Raw genomic sequence first — 23,318 nt, 5'->3', positions numbered from 1 at the left:
AAAATAGGGAGCAAAGAAATAACCTTTGCTTCTTTGGGTTCCCTAAGAGAGTGGGAGAGTCAGAGAATGACATCAAGCACTCCATCTCAGAAGTCCTGCGGCGCCTCTTCAGATCAGACGCAATCGATGAGCCCATGATAGACCAAGTACACCGAGCTGGGGGAAGTCCCGGAGGTCCACGGTCAGTCCTGGCCCGAATCCACTATTACGCAGAAAAAACAAAGATAATGCAAGGGCAAAGAAGGCGGGCCCCATCGACTACGGAACATCCAGCATCACAATCTACCAGGATTGATCAGCTTTTACGCTAGCAAGAAGGTGGCAATGTGACCCTCCTCACCAAATGGCTTACCAAGAAGGGGGTCCGGTACCGCTGGGGCTTCCCATTCTCAATCTCCTTTGAGTACGAAGGATACTCATATAAACTAATCACAGGGGATGACATTCAAAGGGTGACTGCCAAATTCATGAAATCTCCAACCCGGCAACCCGGAGGGCACAAGGGACGAAGGAAAGAGTCGGGACCCCTTTGCGAAATAGGATGAGAGTCCCCAAGTCACGCAAGTATAGAAAACCAAATACCCCCTGTGGAAGGGGGTGTGGGGGGCAAGGAGAAGGAACTGCTGGAGGAAATAATCCAGAATGCTGGGCTGTGGATATTGTGGTGGAAGAGGAATCGGGGGGGGGGGGGATCTAGGGAGCTGCGGCGAGTGTATATAAGAGACAGCGGGGGCCCTGTGGCGGGGGGGGGGCAGGAGGAAGAGTAAAGAGGGGGGAAGAAAGGGAAGAAGAATCTAAAGGTGCTATGGAGGGGGGGGTCTCAAGAAGGTAAAGGCTTCAGTGAGCAGGTCCGAAGGGATGGAGGACCACTGGCGATCCGACCCGGTCATGCACATGTCAACATGGCGGGATTGGATGTCAAAGGGGGTAGGGGGGAGAAGGGGGAAAAGGGAAGTAATCAGTTTACAAGTTCTCAACAGTTTGGGGCTGTAGTCTTTAAATGGTTCAAATCGGTTTCACTAGCCCAGGGGGGAACACACCACGGGAGGGGGTGGGTGTCATGGGAGGAGGCGGATTGAGAATGAGACAAACGGGCAATGGGTTCTATAGGAGAAATAGTCCTCGGCTCCCTCAATGTTAGGCGTCTCAACATGCCAGGCAAGAAATCATTAGTTCTGCGAGAATTCAAAAGGGCGAAACTAGATTGGATGTGCCTCCAGGAGACACACTGGCAGAAAGGTATGGAAGCCTGACTGCATGCAAGAGAGGTCGGAGAGGTGTTTATGGCCTCAGACACAAAGAAAAGGAGAGGAGTTTCTCTCCTGGTATCGGTCCGGTTGGGCTTTCGGGCAGAGGGGGAGCTCAGACCAGCATGGGCTCTTTATATTTGTGAAGGGGAAACTTAACTGCTCTCTGATCACGGTTGGAACGGTGTATGAACTGAACACGGGCCAAGGAGACTTCTGGGAGGAGGTGGGGTACAGGCTGGTCCAGTTTGTGGAGGGTCAACTGGTGGTAGGATGGGATTTTAATATGGTGTTAGACCCCTGAGGGACCGAAAGAGGTGGGGAAAAGCACAGGCCCCGCCTGACCGATGCGAACTCTGACCGATTTAGAAGGGTTAAGGAGGACCTGGTCGATTCCTTACCCTCAATAGCTGAAGGAGAGAGGCCGCTCACCTACTACTCTGCTGTGCATAATTCTTACTCACAGATAGACCCAATTTTGGACGATGGGCACCTGAAAGCCTAGGTACTGGAGTCCCGGGTCGTCCTAGTCCCGTGGTGAGACCACGACATGGTGAGTAATGCTGGGGAGGGGACGGGCGTTCTCCCCCCAGGGGTGCTGAAGATGCAACGATTTCCTGTTAAGAGACACAGGGGTGACTTGAACTACTCACAGTGATTGAGGAATACGTTGAATATAATGATACTGGGGAAGTTAAGGTCCAATCCCTGTGGGAAGACTTAAGGCAACGATAAGGTGAGTCCTCATAAGGATAGGGTCCCAGAAAAGAGTTAGAGGGGAAACAGGAACAAGCCCTGCGCCAGAAAATAGCTGAATTGCAACCTGGGATGCTAGGGGCTCTCCCCAGACGGGGTGAACAGACTCCGGCATTATAGGACACAGCTAAATGCCATCTTAGTCCAGGACACGGGAAAAACTCCTATTCCTGAAGCAAAAATACCATGAGAAAGGAGAAAAGGCGGATAAGATCCTGGCCTGGAGGTTAAGGGAGGAGAGAAAGCAGAGGACTAAGAGGCGTAAAAACTAGGGAGGATAGCGTGGCCTGCGATCAACAGGGAATTGGAGAGGAATTTGCGGCATACTATAAGGACCTCTACTCGGAGTGGAGACAAGGAGAGATTGGAAGCCTTCTTAGGGAACCTCCCACTCTCCGGAATAGCGAAAGATGTGGCGGAAAACCTAGATAGGCCCATAACGGTAGAGGAAGTGCAACTGGCTATCAAGTACATGAAAGCGGGGACCCTTCCCGGGGAGGATGGTTTCTCAATGTAATTTTACAAGCTGTTCCGATCCGCTCTGGCACCATACCTGGTTAGTCTTCAATGCGCGCCTGGAAGGAGAGGCGCTCCCACCTACAATGCTAATGGCCACGATAGTGGCTATCGCCAAAGAAGCGAAGGATCCTACCATCTGCTCATCATACAGACCCATCTGCCTCCTGAATAATGATGTTAAGATTCTGGCTAAGATCCTGGGAGCAAGGCTGGAAGGAGTGCTGCCTACACTGGTCCACGGTGACCAGGTGGGCTTTGTAAGTGGGAGGCAGGGAGCAAATAATAGAAGGAAGACTTTAAATTGAATGCATAGTGCCCAGACCGAGGAGCAGGATGCCTACCTAATTTTGCTGGACTTGGAAAAGGCGTTTGATAGGGTGTAGTGGCCCTTCATGATTAAGGTTGAGGGGAAAATGGGGTTTGTGGCGAATTTCCTGGGGTTTGTGGCAGCACTTTACAGTGGCCCTTAAGCAAGGGTTCTCATTTACAGGAGGCTACCTGAGGTATTTGCCCTAACAAGGGGCACGAGACAGGGCTGTCCACTCTGAACATTGATCTATGCTCTGACCATGGAACTCCTAGTCATAGCGATCTGGAAAAACAAGCTCATAAGGGGCATCTGCGGAGGGGGAGGATGGGGGGGGGGGGACGACGACTTTAAACTCACTCTTTGCAGACGATATACTGCCCAATATCACACACGGAACAAGTTACTTACCTGTAAGGAACAAGTTACTTACCTGTAACTGTTGTTCTCCAGCATGGGTCTGGCATGGATTCACATACTCATGAATATTCCCCGTCGTCAGGCTGGGAATCCTCGGTAAAGAAAAAACCAGTATCAGTTTCGTTTCTGATCTGTCTTTCGTAGTAGTAACCAATCACTGATCTCTGCGTCATACTGACCACAGCCAATGACTGCCTTCTACCCAAGCCCCGCCTCTGGCAGCCATCTTCAGATTTGGTAGCACGTGAAGTGGCAGTATGACCAAGTGAAGAGCCGCAGAGGGGTAGGCGGGAGGGTTCGCATGTGAATCCATGCCAGACCCATGCTGGAGAACAATAGTTACAGGTAAGTAACTTGTTCCTTCTCCAGCATGGGGTCTGGCATGGATTCACATGCTCATGAATAAAGAATACATAGCAGTACACACATCCACAACCACGGCAGGTGGCAAAGGCTCAACATTAAGCATCACATCAAACTCAACATTAAGCAAATCTTACCTCCTCACCAGGCTCACCTTAGGCGAACAGGTTGCGCAGCACTGCTTGGCTGACCCTGGACTCCTCCTTGGAATCCCGATCGACGCAGTAGAATTTCGTGAAGGTGTGCGTCGACCTCCACGTAGCAGCCCTGCAGATGTCCAGCAAGGGCACAGCAGATAGGAACGCCGTGGTAGCTGCGATCGCTCTGGTGGAATGGGCTCTCGGACGGCCAGGCAGGGGTCGGTTTGCCAACCGATGACAGTACATGATACAGCCGGAGAGCCATCTGGAAATGGAAGCCTTCGAGAGAGCCTTCCCCTGATTGACAGGTCCAAAGTTCATAAAGAGTTGTGACGTCTTCCGAAAACCCTTTGTGCGGTCCACGCAGAACTTTAGCGCTCTAGCCACATCCAGCGAGTGCAAAGTCCTTTCAGCCGGCGATGAAGGCGACGGGAAGAAAACAGGCAACACCAAGGGTTCGTTGAGGTGGAAGTCCGACGGCACCTTGGGCATGAAGGAGGGGTGCGTCCTGAGCACTACCCTCGTGTCGTGAAAAGTCAAGTACGGGGCCTTGCAGGAAAGGGCCTGGATCTCTCCCACCAGTCGTGCGGAGGTGATGGCCACAAGAAACGCTGTTTTCCAAGACAAGAACTTTAACGGAGCCGAGTGCAGAGGCTCGAACGGAGGTCCCATGAGCTTGGTCAGCACCACGTTGAGCTCCCACGCCAGGGCCGGAGCCTTCACCGGCGGGAACGATCTGAATAGTCCCTTCGTGAACTCTTTCACCAGACGATGAGACCACAAAGACGTCCGCCCCGTGGTTCTGGTGTATCGGGAGATCGCAGCAAGATGAATCTTGATGGACGCGTGCGCCAGTCCAGCTTTGGCCAGCGTCAGTAGGTATGGCAGTACTTGGGGAGCCGTAATCTGCAGAGGGTTAATCTTCTGTGCGTGGCACCAGACAGAGAACCTCTTCCATTTGTGTCCGTAGCATTTAAGAGTTGAGGACGCCCTGGCCTTTGCAAGAACCTCTCTGCAGTCGGCCGGTATGTCGTATCCTCCAAACTCTAGCGCTGCAGGAGCCAGGCCTGCAAGTTCAGCGGCTTCGGGTCGTGATGGAGGATGGCGCCTCCTTCCCTGGAGAGAAGATCCGTGTCCACTGGCAGCTTGATTGACGGGGACGCTGACAAGTCCAGAAGGTCCGGGAACCATATCTGCCTCGGCCACGCAGGTGCGACGAGGATCATCCTGCCCAGTGACCTCTTGAGCTGGTTGATGAGCCGGGTCAGCAATGGCAATGGAGGGAACGCGTATAGAAACAGGCCCTCCCAGGGGAACGAGAAAGCATCGCCCATGCTCCTCGGCTGGGGAAACCTGCTGGCGAACCTCCGGCATTTGGAGTTCGTCGCCGTCGCGAACAGATCGATCTGGGGTGTGCCCCACCGTCGGAAGAGGCGGTCCACTAGATCCTGTCGTAGTTCCCACTCGTGGCACGAGCGCAGCTCCCTGCTGAGTGAGTCGGCGATGGTGTTTTTTTTTTTTTTTTTATCCCTGCCAGATGAAACGGCACCAGAAACATCCTCTGGGCGACGGCCCAATGCCACAGATCCTGCGCTTCCCTGGACAGGGCAGGGGACCTGGTGGTGGTGTTGTCGGTGAAGATCCTCACCACCTTGGCTTGAGGGACGGAAGGAAGGACCTGAGGGCCCAAAACACTGCACGGAGCTCCAGGACGTTGATATGGAGGGACTTCTCCGTCGGGAGCCAAAGGCCTCTCGCGTGCAGATTTTCGGTGTGCGCTCCCCACCCTTCCAGGGAGGCATCCGTGGTCACTGTCTCCTGGTGGCCGGGGGTCTGGAAGTCCATGCCCGCCGTCAGATGCACGCGGGTGCCCCACCACCGGATCGCTCGTCGGAAAGTCTCGTCGAGTGTGATCCTCTCCTCGAAGCTGCCTGTCGTCTGGATCCAGCGCGTGTCCAGGAACTCCTGCAACGGGCACATCCGGAGCCTGCACAGGGGGATGAGGTAAATGCAAGAAGACATCATTCCGAGGAGGGACTTGATGGACCTCACTCTGGCCGCGTCCGCAACCAGCATCCGCTGCACCTTGCCCAAAATGGCCCTCGTCCTTTCCTCCGACGGAGAGGCCAGAAGCGACACTGTGTCGAGCTTCGCTCCCAGAAACAGTGCGTCTTGCGCGGGCACCAGGTGGGACTTGGCGCAGTTTATGGAGAATCCCAGGTCCGTGAGAAGTTGGACGGTCCTTGCCGTGTGCGCCACGGCGAGCTCCCTCGTCTTGGCTCGGATGAGCCAGTCGTCCAGGTAGGGGTAGACGTGGATCGCCTCTCGGCGCAGCTGAGCCGCCACCGGTGCGAGGCACTTGGTGAACACCCTGGGTGCAGACCTTAGTCCGAAGGGAAGGGCTCTGAACTGATAGTGACGCCCTTGGACCACGAACCTGAGAAACTTTCGGTGTCCCTTTAGGTTGGGAATATGGAAGTAGGCATCCTCAAAGTCCAACGACGACAGGAAATCGCCCTCCTCCAGCTGACCCAGGACGTGTTGGAGGGTGACCATCCGGAACTTCTGTGCCTTGATGAATTTGTTCAGTCGTCGTAGGTCCAGGATGGGACGCCATCCTCCCATCTTCTTCTTCATGAGGAAATATCTTGAGTAAACTCCGGAGCCCCGAAGCCTCTTTGGGACGAGCTCGATGGCGCCCTTCCTGAGCATCGCCTTTACCTCCAAAAGAAGTTGAGGGACGTGATGTTCTTTCCTGGCCACAGGGGGGGGCGCGCGGGCACCTTTTTTGAAACTCGAGCGCGTGACCCCGGGCTAGGGCGTCCAGCACCCAACGGTCGGTGAAGATGGACTCCCACACGTTGACGAAGCTCGCCAGCCGGCCTCCCACCGGGGTGCTTCAGTGGGGGCCCGACCCCACGGCCGGTTCAGTCCTGCTTCGACGAGGCTTTGCCGCCTTGACCTCCTTGGCGACGACGGCGGGGTCCGCCTGACTTGCCTCGTCCCCTGTAAGCTTCCTGCGACGACGAACGGGCCGCTTGACGGTAGGTGGAAAATCCGCCGCCGGAACCTTTGGAGGCACCCTGTTTGCCTCCGCCGCTCCGAAAGGGCGGCCGCCGTTGCTGGAGCACCCCAAGAGCCCGGGCCGTCTCCGTGTCTGCCTTGATGGCTTGAAGGGAATCGTCCACTGTTTTCCCAAACAGGTTGTTTCCATCAAAAGGCATGTCCAAGACTCTGGTCTGCACGTCTTGACGGAAGTCGGTAGCCTTGAGCCATCCACGCCGCCTAAGGCACACGCCGTTGCCCAACTGGCGAAATCCAGTGTCGGCGATGTCCGTCGCAATCGTAATGGTGTGGTCCGACGCCACCTCTCCTTCCTACAAGATCTCTAGAAAATCTGCCCTCTTGTCGTCCGGTAGGAAGTCCAGCAGGGGGGCCAGTTTGTACCACAGCTCCCTGTCGTAGCGGGCTACGATAGCCAAGGCGTTGGCCGCCTTAATCGTCGTCGCTGCAGACGAGATGACCCTGCGTCCCATCGTATCCAATTTCTTTCCCTCGCCGTCCGGCGGGGAAGTCGACGTAGAGGCCGCACCCCCCCCGCTTTCTTCCTGGCCGCCGCAGAGACGACGGAGTCTGGGGTCGGCTGTGCCCGGAGGCACAAGGGGGCCACGTCCGGGACCCGGTACTTCTTCTCGTACCGATCCCTTCTAGCCGGCGTCGTGGATGGGTTCTTGAGGAGGGCGAGGCCCTCATCCCAAATATCGTCCAGTAGAGGCACAGAGAGGACCGTCTTCCTCTTGGCCTCGCGCCGTCGATAAAGGAAACCTTCCTTCTTCTCTTCCGGGCAGAGCTGGAAGAGCTCTGATGCCCTGGCGATCATGGAGTGAAACAATCCAATCTCGTCGGGCGGGGAAGCCCGGGTGAGAGGTGACGACGGCAGATCCTTGTCGTAAACCTCGTCGTCCGTACCCGTCGCGGCCGTGTCAGTCCCCGTATCATCCCCACGAGTCGTGGACGGGGAGGAGGGCTGAACAGGGCGCGATGGCTGAAAAGGAGGTGGAGGATGAATCCTTCTCTTAGGGGGAGGGCTCCCAGAAGGGCCTGGCTCCGGTACCCCCGTCGGGAGCGGTTCCTCCGCTGGTGGTAATGGCAGTCTCGTCCTTATCTCCGAGCATAAGGACTGTATAGCCAACAAAATGGCCGCCGAGTTGTCTTGCGGCGCTGGTTGAGGGGAGTCCGACGGGCGGTCAGGGGCCCCGTCGGCACCCTCGACGTTATCGTCATCTCCCTCGTCGGGATCCCTCCCGACGGGCTGGTCTTCTTCCACGCCAACGCCGTGGCTTAAGACTTCGATCAGCTCTTCCTCAGAGGTTGAGGCCGAATCCACGACGACCTCCTGCCCCCCCTTTTTCTTCTCCGTCAGAGGTTTCACGGGGGTCCTGTCGATGGGCATGAAAGAGGACTCCCTCCGCGGTGGCAGGGAGACTGCACCCCGAGGTCGCCACCACTGGTGTAGCCTCCACAGGCTGAGCCAGGGCCGCCGTGACTGTCTCGATAGAGGCCTTGGCCGGATGGATTAAGGCTTTCACCACCTTCGGTGCGCTCACCGCCTTCTCCTTGGGGGGAGGGACACTGCCTCGCTCTCCCTCCGATGGGGCCTTCGAGCTCGACCGGGGCCTCTCCAGGAGCTTTGCCGGGTGCTCGGCCCTCCTCTTACCCGAACCAGAGCATTGGCTCATGGTTGATGGTGCCGGGGAGGATGTGCCCTGCCTGGCGCCCGTAGAGCCCGACCGTTCGGCGCTCCCGGTGCCAGCGGACTCGCGGTGCTTGGCCTTGTGTTGGACCCCCGTCGCCGGGGCGTCCTCAAAGGTCTTAGAAGACCGCTCGGATTTCTTCTTCTTCTTCTCGCCTGACTGGCTCTTCCCTTCCAGCCAGTTGGCGAGACATTGATGGCGGTCCTTCATGGTCCGCTCCTACATATTGCCGCAAAACGCACAGTCCTTCTCCATGTGCGTCTTGTCCTCATGTAGGCAGTAAAGACAAAAGGAGTGTTCGTCCTCCTTAAAGACATTCTGAAGCTGGCATCCAGGGCAGACCCTGAACAGCTTTCCGGGCGTCGAGCTTCCCTTCTCCTGGGCCATGTCCGAGATGGGCCTGAGAAACTTCTGGAGTCCTCCAAAAGCGTGGCTCGACGAAATCTTCACCCTTGAGGGGCGCAGACGAATCCGACACGGGTCCCCGTTGATTGGATGAAGAAACAGTGGAGCTTGAGGCTCTTTTTGACCGAAAAAAATTGAAGTTTTTAAGAAAAAACGTGAAAAATAGCACTAACGCTCGAGAGCAATAGCACGAGGATCCCAACACTTGAACGTGCGGTAAAAATCTGAAGATGGCTGCCAGAGGCGGGGCTTAGGTAGAGGGCAGTCATTGGCTGTGGTCAGTATGACGCAGAGATCAGTGATTGGTTACTACTACGAAAGACAGATCAGAAACGAAACTGATACTGTTTTTTTTTCTTTACCGAGGATTCCCAGCCTGACGACGGGGAATATTCATGAGCATGTGAATCCATGCCAGACCCCATGCTGGAGAAATGGAGGTATCACTGCCAGCCCTAATGTAAGAAATAGCAGAATATGGTGCCCTCTCAGGTCTAAAAATGAACGTTGACAAGTCCTGTATAATGCCCATCCGGGATCACAGCCCTCTCCTAGAGTTGCAGGAGGCCATACAGTATCTGGGGATCCAGGTCACAAGAAACCTGGGAGATTGGGTCAAGGCTAACTATGACCCACTTCTGGCCAAGTAACAAAATTGGACTTGGCCCCATTAGCTTTAACGTGGTATGGGAGAATGATCTCCATAAAAATGAATGTGCTCCCTCGCTTGCTATTTGTCTTTGCGGGCATCCCATGCCAGCCCACGGAAAGGTTATTTGGGGAGTTGGCGGCAGAGAATCGTAGATTCATCTGGCAAAATAAAACGCCCAAGGTATAAATGGAGATGCTGACACTTCCAAGGGAGGAGGCAGGGTCCGGATTTCCTAATTTTAGGTTATACGACAGGGCGGCGCAACTGAGGGTTATCCTGGAGCATATGAGAGAGGAAGAAAGGACCTCATGGACGTACCTGTAGGATCTGGTAGCCCACCCCCTAAAGGTTATATCTCTGGCCTCACCCTGGAACTATCCCCGGGGAAGGCTGAAAGCCCACCAAACTCAAGAGTGCTGTGGTCCAACTGGAAGGACAATGCAGCCAATGGAGAATTGTCGACATGGCCCTCGCTGTTGTCTTCGGTGTGGAGACCCCCTTTCAATCTAGCCAGAAGGAACTTGAGGTATGCGCAGGAGTGGTCCGACTCAGGACTGGAAAGGGTGGGTCAGTTGTTCAAGGAGGGGGAATTCCTAGGGTTGGAAGAGGCCAGAGAGGTTCTGGGGAGTCACAGGATCTCGGTTTTTGAATACATAAGAATCAAAGGCATTTTAACCAACCCCAAATGGGGAAAAACCTTAACAAGGGCACTAACACCTGTTGAGAAGGCCCAAGACACCGCTCCCATGAGAAAAGGTATCCTGTCTAGTCTGTATACGGCAATGAACTCTACAAAGCTGACAGGAAGACAGACGTTCCAGAGAACCTGGGAGGATTGTAGGGGGCGACTTCACAGTAGAGGAGCGGGCAAAGATTTATAAATTGTTCTTTCAGGGAGACCCATTTACTTCTGCGATGGAGCAGAACTATAAAATGTTGATGGGCTGGCACAGGGACCCACAGAAACGATCCAAGATTTTCCTGTGGACATCCCCGTTATGCCCAATGGGATGTAGCCAGGTGGAGACACTCGCACATAAGTGGTGGCGATGCCCAAAGACTACTGGGATGAGGTGCTAAATTGGGTGAAGGATATTACGGGGGTGAAAGTGGGGTTGGACCCTCACCAAATACAGTTGGGTCTCCCTGCAAGAGACAGAAATGAATAGACTCCCCAGAATGTGGGAAGCAATGTTGAGGGCGGGATACCTTGCTGGGGCTCAGGGATGGAAAAGCGATAAGTTGCCGGCGAAGCCGGTATGGGAAAGAAAGGTGCAGGACATGATGGTGATGGACAGGTTGACAGCTGTGGTGCACGATAGGATGGGGTCCGTCAGGGAAGAATGGGGAGTGTTCCTCTCTAGAGTGGAAACTGAGGGTGGGGGATACCCCACTCCTCCCCAAGTCTAGTGAAGATATAACTAAGGCGTGTTCGTCGTGTTTTGTTTTAAATGTTGACATACTCAGGAGACAGGAGGAGAAGGGGGTAAGGAGATACCCAATTCCCAATGGACAAGAGCACAGCTAAGAAGACAAGGAGGCAAGTACCCCAAGCCTAAACAGTACCTCTGGTTTGAAGAAGAGTGGTCCAGCTGGATTCTGTCCTGTTACAGCGGTGCAGACCCAGTTTTCCTGAGTCTCAGTCGTGGGAACAAGAGGGAGGACATCTGAGGGCTCCTGTGGCGGTAGCTGGGAGGTCATCGGCAGGTACGGGCTCTTTTCGGTCCAGGAGCACTTAACGGTTTCAGCGCTTAGTAAACAGCACTGTCGTGAATCTCGGATACCGGTTGGGCTTCCTCAACTCTTTGGGTCCTGCACTCTGGTGAGGGGACTCTAGCTCTGGTCGTCCAACTTCTGGAGGGTCCTTAGGAGACTCCCGGAGCTTCTGGACGGATTTTAGATGTTGCACTCGACTACGGATTTCTCGACCCCTGGCACTCGGTTCTTGCAGCAGCACAGAAGTACAGCCAGTCAGGGAAGATGGTCCAGTGGAGTTCGTCTCTGGGTTAGTTGGTCCCACTAACCCAAGGGAAGAAGCAGTCCCTTCCGGAGCGTCTCTGTCAAAATGAAAAAGGAGTTTCAGCACAGCAGCAGGGATTCACTGGGCAATTGAAAGGCCCAGGAGGATGCAGCAAGCTTCGGTCATGGTTTCTTGGTCAGGTATTTCTCCCATTGGTCGACTCTGCCTCTAGTCCCAAAACCCTTGCCTTTTAAGCAGGTTTCTCCCATTCATGCACAGCCTAGGGTGTCAATCACACAGCAGGGTGTCTCTCCTGAAAGCACAGCCAGCCAATCAGGACTGGTTGCATTCAGGCATTCCTAGAGACAAAAGGACAGGGGAGTTTCTGGACCCTCCCTCACATCCTGTCCTTCCAGACACACTGGAGCCAGAGCCGGCTTCAGGACTGAACCCCCACCAAAGGCAAGACAAACAAAGGGGTCAAACTAAAAAGGAGAGAATTACAGAATCAAACTCCAAGTATAAATTCCCTCAACTCAGAGAATGTAGAAATAAATCATTTGACTGATCATACATCACCTTCAAATGAAGAACTGAAAACAATCCACATAGGATTTAAATTCCCAGAGCAGAGATTTCAGTCACTGAGATTGAAGACATTATGAGAGCTATGAACCCAACTAGTTGCCTGGGGATCTCATACCTTCAAAGATAATATTGGACCATTTGGGCATTTCTGCTCTATTCCTATGTCGATTAGTGAATGCCTCCTTTAGACACTGCACGGTTCCACAGGCTATTAAAACAGTGGCAGTCACACCCCTTTTGAAAAAGGCAGGCTTAGACCCTAAAGATGCTACTAACTTTCAGCCTATTACAAATACACTATTCTTTTTGAAGTTGGTCAACAAGGCAGCCACAATTCACCTTCAACTTCATATTGAAAACACAGGTCGGCTACATGAAAGACAATCAGGCTTCTGTTGTTTTCATGGCACAGAGAGTGCATTGGTGGACCTCCAAACCCATGTTAACTTTAGTGGAAAGGAGTAGACCGGGCCTGTTAATTTTGTTAGACCTTAGTGCAGCCTTCGATCTTTTGGATCATAAAATACTATTGAATAGGCTGCTAGATACGCGGGTCTGGCTACTGAGACTATAAACTCGGTTAGATCTTTTTTGGAGGGTAGAAGATCCAGGGTACATTGGGGAGATGCGTTCTCTGAAGAAGTAACTATCATGTGTGGCGTCACTCAGGGAACATATTTGTCACCCCTGCTCTTTAATATTTATATTGTTCCTCTTTGTAGAGAACTGGAAAAGTTGGGCTTCTTTTTTTACAAATTACACAAACGACTTCCAGCTGTCTATGGAGCAATCGGGAGATTACCAGGAAGATCAGTTTAAACTAAATGAAGTCTATAAAGTGATAAAGAACTGGATGACCACAAACTGGCTATGCCTTAATGCCGGGAAAACAGAACTCATGATCTATGGGTCCAAAAAATCTAGAGAGGCATTAGTTCCTGCCTTTTCTGGTTTCTTGGCTGAGGACAGCCCTATTGAAGTGGTCGACACGGTGAAAACTCTGGGTGCGTACCTAGAGGCCTCCTTAGACGCAGTAGCTCAAGTAGACGCTATTGAAAAGAATACCCAATACCATCTGCGAGTATTGAGACAGGTTGCCCCATTAATCTCCAAAAATAATCGAGCCAAGTTAGAAAGGGCTGTTATTTAACCACGCCTTGACTACTGCAATGCCCTACTGGGGGGTGCTAGTAGATAGGTCCTCAGATTGCAGAAAATCCAGAATCCCTTGGTGCGCATAATCTATGGCATGAAAAGGTATGAACCTACTTCTCTTACCAGAAAGGAACTACACTGGCTACCTATATCTGCTAGGATCTCCTTTAAAACGCTGACCCTGTGTCAAATGCATCTATGGGACAGCCCCGAGCTACCTAAAGGATAAGATCACTGTATACCAGACCACAGAAAATCTTCGCTCCACCTCCACCCAGCTTCTACAGGTGATAAGTACTAAGAGAGCTCGTGGAAATGGATGCTCTTTTCCAGTGCTTGCATCCAAGGCATGGAACAATCTATCGCTGGCGCTCAGAGAAGAAAGCAATCTTTTGGCTTTCCGAAAACTTCTGAAAACGGCACTCTTCATCTAAACTTCGGCTCAACCTCACTGATCCTTTTCTGCTTGTGAAGGAGCGCTTAGATGCCGGAAGGCTTTGGCGCTATAGAGTATCAAACCCAAGAAAGACCTCACAAACAGAAAATGGCGAAAAAAAGAAGTCAGGGGGTGGGGGGGTGCATTTTGACAAAATGGTCACCCATGGGTGCTGTACTGCAGCTGAGGGTTCAGCCTGCTGTTGAAAAGCGCAATGGTAGGAAAATCAAACCACTGCCACCAGCCATTTAAAGTAGTGAGGGTAACATAAAAATGTTACATGAGAATGTAGGAAAATAGGCTACTCAGTAACCCCCCATCACTCACACATAAGATGGTGTGTGCTGTACCTACAAAGAGAAAAGGTAAGTAAAGTCTATTTCACTTTACTATTCTCTGGAACAGTAGTTCACACAAGAAAATGTATTTAAACCTTATGAGAAATCTAAAGGATTTCTCTGTGACACTGCACTGAAGATGCTGTGTGTCACTATACAAAAAGTAGATGCCTATGGAGTTTATCAGACTCCAAAAACAGTCAAAAAACATGATGCAAATCGGGTCAAAACACATGAGTGAGGAAAAAGGTCTCACTCAATCCAGGGTTAAAATTTAAAAGTCCTAAAGTCCAGCAAAGAGCTGGGCTCTCTGAGGTTGAAGGGAATTAGCAAAGAAATGAGAATTCTCCCCAACACGGTAGAATACCGTTTTACCACAATACTCAGATTCCTGCTTCCCTCCACTCTCTTATCCAGGATGCCAGATTGCTGCTTAACCTTGGAGGCATCACAAACAAGGTCTTCATGTTGAAGCAGCCAATCTCTCTAGCAGAGAAACACTGAAACGCTGATGTTAGTTAAAGGAAACAAATGTATTGCTGGATTTGAAAGCCCTAATGTTAAAAAGGTGTTTGCATTCAAAATGTCTTTCATTTGCTGCTCCTAGATTTTTGAGCATGCTCCTTTTAAAATTGTGACTGGGCCAGTTTGTTGCAGCGTAATTAAAGGGCTTTTCTTCAGCGCTATGCCAGTCATGCACATCAGAACTGTGTTTAACGAACATTGCAGAACTCAATATTGGAATGTCACTGTATCAAGGTAGTGTACATTGTATTAACCCAAGGGGGGAAAAAGAGGTTGGTTAGGATAGTTAAATCATACTATGTTGTGGTGCTTGCTGCAAATGTTTCCCCTCAGTCACCTTGGCTGCTGCTCCTCCTGCCTAGAGATTCACTCTGTACAACAAAACGTCTGTTTTGTTGCCCGAATAATATGAGCTTGGGTATCTATATAATCACTACAACCGCATTTCTCTATATGAAATCTGTATGAGGCTCTGTTCACAAACGGATGCACGTTTGGAACACAGATGGCTGGTTTCCCCTTCTGATAAAAAACGTGGAAATACAGAGGCCTTGAAGCTTACCTCTTGTGGTTGTTCAGGATTGATTTTGGTACATCCTGTTGTCTCGGAGGTGGCAACAGTGTTTGCTCCTTGTTTTCCTGCGAGGCTGGCCCCCAACTACAGAAAGAAAAAGACATTGTTAATTAAGCAGAGTCCAATGGGTCCCTAGCAGATGGTATAAGATAAATTGACAGTAATGTTTGTATTACTACAATTTTCTGGCTGTATTATAAAAAGAAATGTTTTGCCAATCTTTTACATTACCCACTTACTTATGGTAAGCGTTTCATTCTTACTGTGGTGCTGAATTTCGGCTGTCAATATGTCCGTTACAACTACTGCATTAAAACTACCACAAACAAAAATTCAACCTGTTACTTCCTCCAGCTAAAACTAAACCGGTCGATTTGGAAGGATTTTCACTTGAAGCATTTGTTTGAGTAGACAAAAGCGACCAAAAAATACAGTGACATTGAAAAAACAACAAAGGGTACTTAAAAAGGAAATGGCACATTTAAAGAGGAACATTTCTGATAGGGAAATACAAATTCAGGACGTCAAGAAAGCATTAAAACCTGCAATTGATTTCAGTGAACCTATGAAGAGAGCTTTGATTGAACTTGAAAAACAAAATAGACAATATTACATTTGCGTATTGCATTCGTATATTGATGGTGCATATTGCAGAGGTTCTTTAGAAGAACCAGTTACTTACCAACTGGTAACGTTCTTTCGACTGGATGTTCCTCCAACGTATTCCACATCTTTGACATGTAATGTCCACAGCTGTGCTGCTTTGGAATTTTTTCCGGCAGAGGGCGTCCTGCATTGGTTTGATGTCCCTCGAAGGCCTCCGTCGAGGGGGACGTCACCGGATGATAAATAGGACGCAGGCCGCCCGTAGCCTCAGTTTATGTTTTTTCTCCCATAGCGTGCAACATTCTCGTACACAACGACTGCTTGACTGCACATAGCCTTGCGGGAACGCAAGCTGCAATAGCATATGAAATTTTTCAGAGGGGCAGGCTGGGAGGGCGATGTGGAATACGTTGGAGGAACATCCAGTCGAAATAACGTTACCAGTTGGTAAGTAACTTGTTTTTTGAATGGATTGTATCCTCCAACTTATTCCACATCTTTGACAGACTCCCAAAGCAGTATCAATGAATGGAGGAGGGAAAAGAATTTAGAATAACCAATCAAATATCATATCCTGACCATGGAGCATATCCAGGGAGTAATGCTTGACAAAGGTGTGGATGGAAGACCACGTTGCAGCGTCACAAATATTCCTAATTGGAACCCCCCCCCCCTCCGCTGTAGGGCTGTGGATGTAGCCACTCCCCTAGTGGAGTGAGCTCTCAACCCCTCCGGAGGGTCCTTGCCCGCCAAACTGTAATATTCAGTAATGGTGAGGATAATCCACCGGGACAAGGTCTGTTTAATAACAGCCTGACCCAATCAGTGTCCAGTGTATCCCACAAAAAGCGGGTCGTCCACTCTGACCCTGGACATCCTAGAGATATAAAAGCTCAAAGCTCTCCTAGGGTCCAACCTATGAAATCTCTCCTCATCCTTTCTGGCTCAGATGAAACTCTGACACTATCTTAGGTAGGAAGGGCGGATGTACCCTCACAGTACAACCCTATCCTTGTGGAATACAGTAAACGGTGGCTTACATGAAAGTGCCTGCAATTCACTCACTCTGCGAGCAGATGTAACTGCAACCAAGAAAACCGTCTTGAAAGATAACAATCTCAAAGGACAAGAGTGTAGTGGTTCAAATGGAGCACCCATCAGGAATTTCAAGACCAAATTCAGATCCCAAACCGGCACCTGAACGGGGACGGCGGGAACATATTTGTGAGCCATTTTAGAAATTGGGATATCAAAGGAATCTTAAAATAAGAACATTCTTCAGACGAGCGCTTGAAAATAGACAGCGCAGCTAGGTAACCTTTAATGGTACCCACTTGAAGACCCCTGTGGGCCAAAGAAAGTAAGACAGAAAGAACCATCGGAATGGAACACTGAAAACTTTCTACATTGTTTCCCCTGCAACAGTCGCAAAACCTACCTCAACGGTACAGAGATTTGGTTGCCGGCCGCCTGGCCGAAAGCAACACCTGCATCACGTCATCCGAGAGGTCCGGGACCACGCTCTCCTGGCCCTACCCGGAGCAAAGAGGATCATGTAGGATCCAAACCTCTGCAACCTCCTTAGCACCTGAGAAATGACTGGGATCGGAGGAAACACGTACAGAAGTGGGAATGACTAATCCACGACAAATGCGTCCCCTAAGGCTCCTCTCGGAGGAAATTCCCTTGAGCAAAATCTCTCGCACTTCCAGTTGGCACTGGTCGCGAAGAGATCCACTTGAGGGGTTCCCCAAAGTGCGAAGATCTCCTGAATGACTTACTGAGCCAACTCCCACTCATGGGAGACCATGCTCTGCCTGCTCAGAGCGTCCGTAGCCACATTCTCCTCTCCAGTTAGATGAACTGTCAAGAGGGAGACTCCTTGCTGTATCGCCCAAAACCAGAGCTGCATCGCCTCTCTGCATAGCGGTAGTGACCCTACCCCCCCCTTTTTTGTTGAGGTAATGCATGGCCACTGTGTTGTCCGTCATGATCAGGACTCTCTCTTCCCCCACACAGACGGCAGAAAAGCCTTCGGAGCCAGCCTGATGGCCCTCAGCTCCAAAAAGGTTTATGTGGAGTTTGGACTCAGACGATGTCCATCGACCGATGGCGGTCAGACCGTTGGCATGAGCTCCCCAACCTGTGAGTGAAACGTCCGTCACCTCCGTCACCACCGTCACGTCACCTCCGGCCACGGTTGCCAAAACGGCTCCCCCTTCATCAGATTCTCTTCTCTGGCCCACCACAGAAGATCCTGCGAGACCGAGAGTGGAATCTGAACGGGAGCCGACATCTTGCCTGAGAATTGCGACCACTGCATCTCAAGAACCCATTGAAGGGATATCATCCTCAGTCTGGCCTCTGGCACCAGAAAAATGCAGGATGCCATGAGGCCGAGCAACCTTAAGAATTCGAAAGCCGGAAGACTCTAGGCACGTTGACATTTGTTGCCCATCTGTACTATGTGATGAGCCCTCACTTTGGGAGGCGAGCACTTCCAAGGACGTGTCGAACAGCCCTGATGTACTGGAGCTGCTGGGAAGGTGTCATGTGCAACTTCTTGAAGTTTAGGGAGAAGCCCAGCTTGTGAAGGGAGTGGCAGGTGAGGCTGAGATGATCCAAGGCTTGTTCGGGAGAACGCGCTCGGATCAGCCAGTCGTCCAGGTAGGGGTGGACGTGAACCCCCCCTCTCCTGAGATACGCTGCCACCACCACCACCATTAGCTTGGTGAAGACCCTCAGGGCGGAGGTAAATCCGAATGGCAGGACCCGAAACTAAAAGTCCGACTTGCCAGCAGCAAACCTCAGGTATTTTCTGGATTTGGATGAATCGACACATGAAAATAAGCATCCTGTATGTTCAGGGACACCAACCAATCCTGAAGCCGAAGGGCCTGAAGGACCTGAGAAAGAGTGACCATCTTGAACTTGTCCTTCCTGATGAACTTGCTCAACCAACGCAAGTCCAAGATGGGTCTCAGTCCCCAGTCTTTCTTTGGAATCAAAAGATATGGGGAATACCATCCCTTGTTCCTCTCCGCCACAGGCACTAGTTCTATAGCGCCTTTCTCCAGCAGGGTCAAGATTTTCTACACAAGGAGCAGATCTGGAAGTTTTAAAGAGCGATTCCCCGGTGGATTGTCGTGACGCCGCTCTAAGAAGGGGAGGCAGTAGCCGTGGGCTATTGTATCTAGAACCCACGCATCCGAAGTAATAGCTCGCCATCCTTCGAGATGCTGAGACAGTCTGCCCCCAACCAGCGAACAATGGAACATGGCCTCATAGCTGTTTTGGAGTGGCTGTGGCAGCACCTGAAGGCAAAGAGGCAGCTGCCTGAGCGGCTTTGGCACCTCTATTTCCCTGTCCACCACAGGTACCTTTTCGGTGGCCCATTTGATTAGCGGCTCCTCTTGTTCTACCAAAAGAGGAGTAGTAACGAAAGGAACCCCCCCCCTCCACTGTTGTCCCCTAGGACGAAAAGGCAGAGGTTGACGCACAGCTGCGACCAAAGATTAAGCAGCAGCTTTGGAGCTCTGCAACCTCTCAAGGCTCTCGTCAGCCTTGCTGCCAAACAAATGAGAGCCATCAAAGGGCATGTTCAGAAGACTGGCTTGCACATCCGGAGCAAAACCCGACTTCTGCAACCACGCAAACCTGCGCATCACAGTGCTCGCAGCCATGGACCGGCTAACACTATCAGCCGATCAGCCGTGTCCAACCCAGACTGAAGGGATTCACACTCTTGCCATCCTGCACAAGAGCAAGGAACTCATCCCTTTCTTCCCCCTCGGGGATATGCTCAGCCGCTAGAGAGACAATTCCACAGAGTGTGTGAAAACCTTGCCAAGGCACAAGTGGAGTTGGCCGACTTCAGTGCCATACTCCACGCAGAAAATACCTTGTGTGCCCAACCATCGAACAGGAGGGATGGTAGGGAAGAGTACGCCGCCTGCCTAGAGGTGGCCGTAGCCGCCTGAACCACCAAACTCTCGGGAATGGGGTGAGTGGATAGGTAGCTGGGGTCGCTACTGGATGGCCGGTATTTCTTATTTAATGCCTTGTTGACCGCCGGAAGAGCCTCCGGGGTCTGCCAAGTAGTCGCCACCCTTTTTTGCAATGCCAAATGAAAAGGCAACACTGGGTCAGTGGATGGACCCTGATCCAAAATATCAGTCTGGTCATCCTGATCAAATGCATCCGGAGGACTGGACCACACGAGATACTCTAACTCGAGACCTCCTAAAGGAGGATTCAACATGAGCCCCCGGCTCTGGCCTACAAAACTCCACCTCAGGAGATGTGTCAAGGCCACTGGCATCATGTAATGACTGACGCAACTACTCCAACTGACTGTCTTCAGAAAAGTCCATGTCAGGAGCTCCGGAGATTCAACAGGCTCAAGCGCCATATTTTTATGAGGATGAGGAGAAGCGCCATATCTGACTTCTCCTCATCCTCATAAATATCATGCAGAGAATGAAAGAACTCCTTCCTAGGGACAGGAGCGGCCCTGGAGTCCATAACAAGCCTCACAGTCTTCGATAAAGCCTTTATCGGAGGATCCACAGTACCAGGGGCCTCCACCAGCAAATTCTGGCCAAACTGCCATGAAGGCGTCGAGGGCGCTGACGGCTTCGCCGTCGATAATGGTGCCGAAGGCTCCGAGGGCTGGATCGAAGGTAAAGCCCTGACAGCCGCACACGACAGACACGGTGCCGACCTAGAGCCCTTTCCAGATTTCTGCAGTTTCGCTGGGGACGAAGACCGAGACCTGGATCTGGCGCGTCTCTGGCGATCCACCGGAGCCTTGTCCGAACGGGCCCTCAACGGTTCCCAATGTTTATTGCGCCGAGTGCCCGGGCCCAAAAGGCGCACGAGCATCAGGCCAAGACCGCTCTCTACCGGCTTCCTCCAAAGGCACAGACAGAACTGTGCCCTGGGATTGAAAAACATCCAGCATTTGCTCCCTGAATGCCTCCCATTCCTCAGGAGTTCAGTATTTAGTGGGACAAGCCACTTTCCTCACGGAGCCATAATCCGACGAGGACGGGGAAGGCTACCGGTGACGTCGCTTCCGGGAGTGCCGAGACGAGGACGAGCGGCGGGACCCACTCCGGGATCGAGATCCCCGAGACTCCTTCCAACAAGGTGAGTCACACCTTGAATCGTCTGTGGAAAAACCGGTAGCTTTTAGAGGTTTAGAAACCCGACCTACCAGCAACTTCACCTTACGCTCCCGCAAGGCCTTGGCACTTCGAGCAGTCGTCGGTATCAGGACTGTCACCCCACCACAAGCAGAGGCGGTGCGGGTCTATAATCGACATTTTGGATTTACAGTCCCGGCATGTCTTAAACCCAGAACGCGGAGTCGGAAGGGTAGAAGATGAAGACATTTTCTTCGAAGATCACCACACAAGGCGCACCGAGTTCTCGAAGCAAACACGTTTGCGGAAAAAACGGAACTGATGCTACGGGTGCTGTGCGTCCCATTTATAACATCCGGTGACTGAGGCCTTCGAGTGGCATCAACCCGATGCCACCCATGCAGGGCGCCTTCTGCCGAAAATATTTCCGAAGCAGCACAGCTGTGGACATTACATGTCAAAGATGTGGAATACGTTGGAGGACAATCGATTCGAAAAGATTTTTTGGATCCTCAAACATTTTTTTGAAATGTAAAACTTACTGTAAAATAAATTAATTGATAAAAATCCTCTGCAATAAACCTCAAGTATAGGAACCAAAGCAACCCTACCCCCCTCCCGTCATCCCGCCCTTTCTCTCCCCTACCTTACTCAGTCCTTATCCATGCTAAATGTCATACAAGTTCCATCAGTACTTTTATCCACTCTGCCAGAGAGATCATCAATAACAGTGGACACCCTTTATCCCAAATCGGCACCGAAGACCTCCAGAGCGGTACCCACAACTTAACAGATCCAATGTGCTTAACTTTGATGGACAGGTATAGTCTTTTACAAATGTTCAGGTGTTCCAGGAAAACACTCATTGCAAAAAACGTGGAGCTGCGGTCATGTATCTTATGCCGTCAAAATGTGCACACTATCAAACCAATCATCCAGTCTAGAGGTATATCTTTTTTTTAAAAAAAGGTTTACATTTATTTATAGTGTAATTGGTTAATAAAAACCTTAAACACGTATACAAATATACAAATGTAATGTCATTTAAACAGTTACATATTAAAACATTATTAAAACATTAAAAGCATTTGTACATAGAGGCATAAAGGCATACATTGATGATAGTCTACGTCAGTTATTCAAGTGCAAATGCTCAATTTCATTTTACATAATCCACATGTAATTATATATTCAATAATCTATTAGTAATCCTGCGATACCTTAAGTGCTAGAATACTAAAATAGAGGCAAAAATTACATATTATAAAAACTTTACAAAAGCATAGGGGCATTACAATGCTAACATTAATTTCCAGTATAGATTTGGTTAGGTTGTGCAATTGATCAATTTAGGTCTCTGAGCCTCCAATCTCCTTAGGTGAGCCAAAATAAGGTAACTCAAGAAGTTGTAACATTCTCCCATTTCTTAACAATCTCTTTCCAGATATAAAACGTCACACCTACATACATCAAAGCAGAGGCCATGTAAATTCTTGACCAAAACTGATCAGTTGATATCATCTTTAGATCACTAGTCAAGTCTTTGTATCCACTATAGTATAGCTCGGTTAATTTGTTACAATTAGTAAGTAGGTGTCTAATAGTTTCCAGCTCATCTTTACACAACCTGTGTATTCTTTTCTCCCTTGGGATACCCGTCCATCCTCCTACATATTCCAAGCATGGGAGTTGGTTAGATCTTAATAGCATGATAAATCTAGACAGTTCCATATTTGCAACTTTAAGGATGTAGCTTCTAGGATTAGACACTTCCAATCCTTGTAGGCAGTATTCCTTAAATCGCTTCTTATTTCCCAGGGAATCTAAATTGTTGCACATATCCCACCGTATGACTTTCTTTTTCAAAGGTTTTTATAATAAATTCTGGCTTAATCATTTTGTCAGGAAGTGTATAGTTTATATCCTTTAAAAAGCTAGTGGCAGTACATAAATCTTTCATAAAACAATTATTATTCTTCTTAATCATGCCACTGCCTACCAATTTTAATAAACCATCTTCTTTATGGGATAGCATTCTTATATAAAGCTTGCAACAATTTAGTTTCCATAGCGTAGTAAGGGAGGAAAGCCCTAGTTCACATCTAATAGCGGCCATAGGAGTAGCTCTAGGCAGTCTCAATGCTGGTTTCCATAATTTGCCTTCTATTTTTTCCAAATGTGCCAAAAATCTCGAAGGTAAAGATTCGAGGGCATATAATGCACCCGGTATAATACAGCTTTTATAAATTTCCAATAGGCCTTCCACTGAATAACCTCCTTTACTGGAAATGTATGATCTAATCACATTCCATTTTTTGGAGACCTTAGCTGCTATCATCTCATGATAGTAGTTGATAGAGGGTTTTTTGCATATTGGCATACCCAAATATGGGTAAGCCTCTACAATTTCAATGGCTTGTGTATCA

General features: G+C 50.4%; 1 protein-coding gene across 1 annotated transcript in view; it reads right to left on the bottom strand.

Annotated features, from left to right (window-relative positions):
• Positions 1 to 23,318, bottom strand: part of WBP4 (WW domain binding protein 4) — an 807,881-nt gene that overhangs the window by 177,254 nt on the left and 607,309 nt on the right. Inside the window, exon 9 of the mRNA XM_069640150.1 lies at positions 15,128 to 15,223. Within this exon, the coding sequence (XP_069496251.1) occupies positions 15,128 to 15,223 (96 nt within the window). The remainder of the gene's footprint in view (positions 1 to 15,127; positions 15,224 to 23,318) is intronic.

This window comes from Ambystoma mexicanum, chromosome 7q, assembly GCF_040938575.1.
Source record: "Ambystoma mexicanum isolate Mex_15411 chromosome 7q, UKY_AmexF1_1, whole genome shotgun sequence".
In the NCBI taxonomy this organism is placed as follows: domain Eukaryota; kingdom Metazoa; phylum Chordata; class Amphibia; order Caudata; family Ambystomatidae; genus Ambystoma; species Ambystoma mexicanum.
The sequence above is the reverse complement of the archived record's forward strand: the minus strand, read 5'-3'. Positions and strand labels throughout refer to the sequence as shown.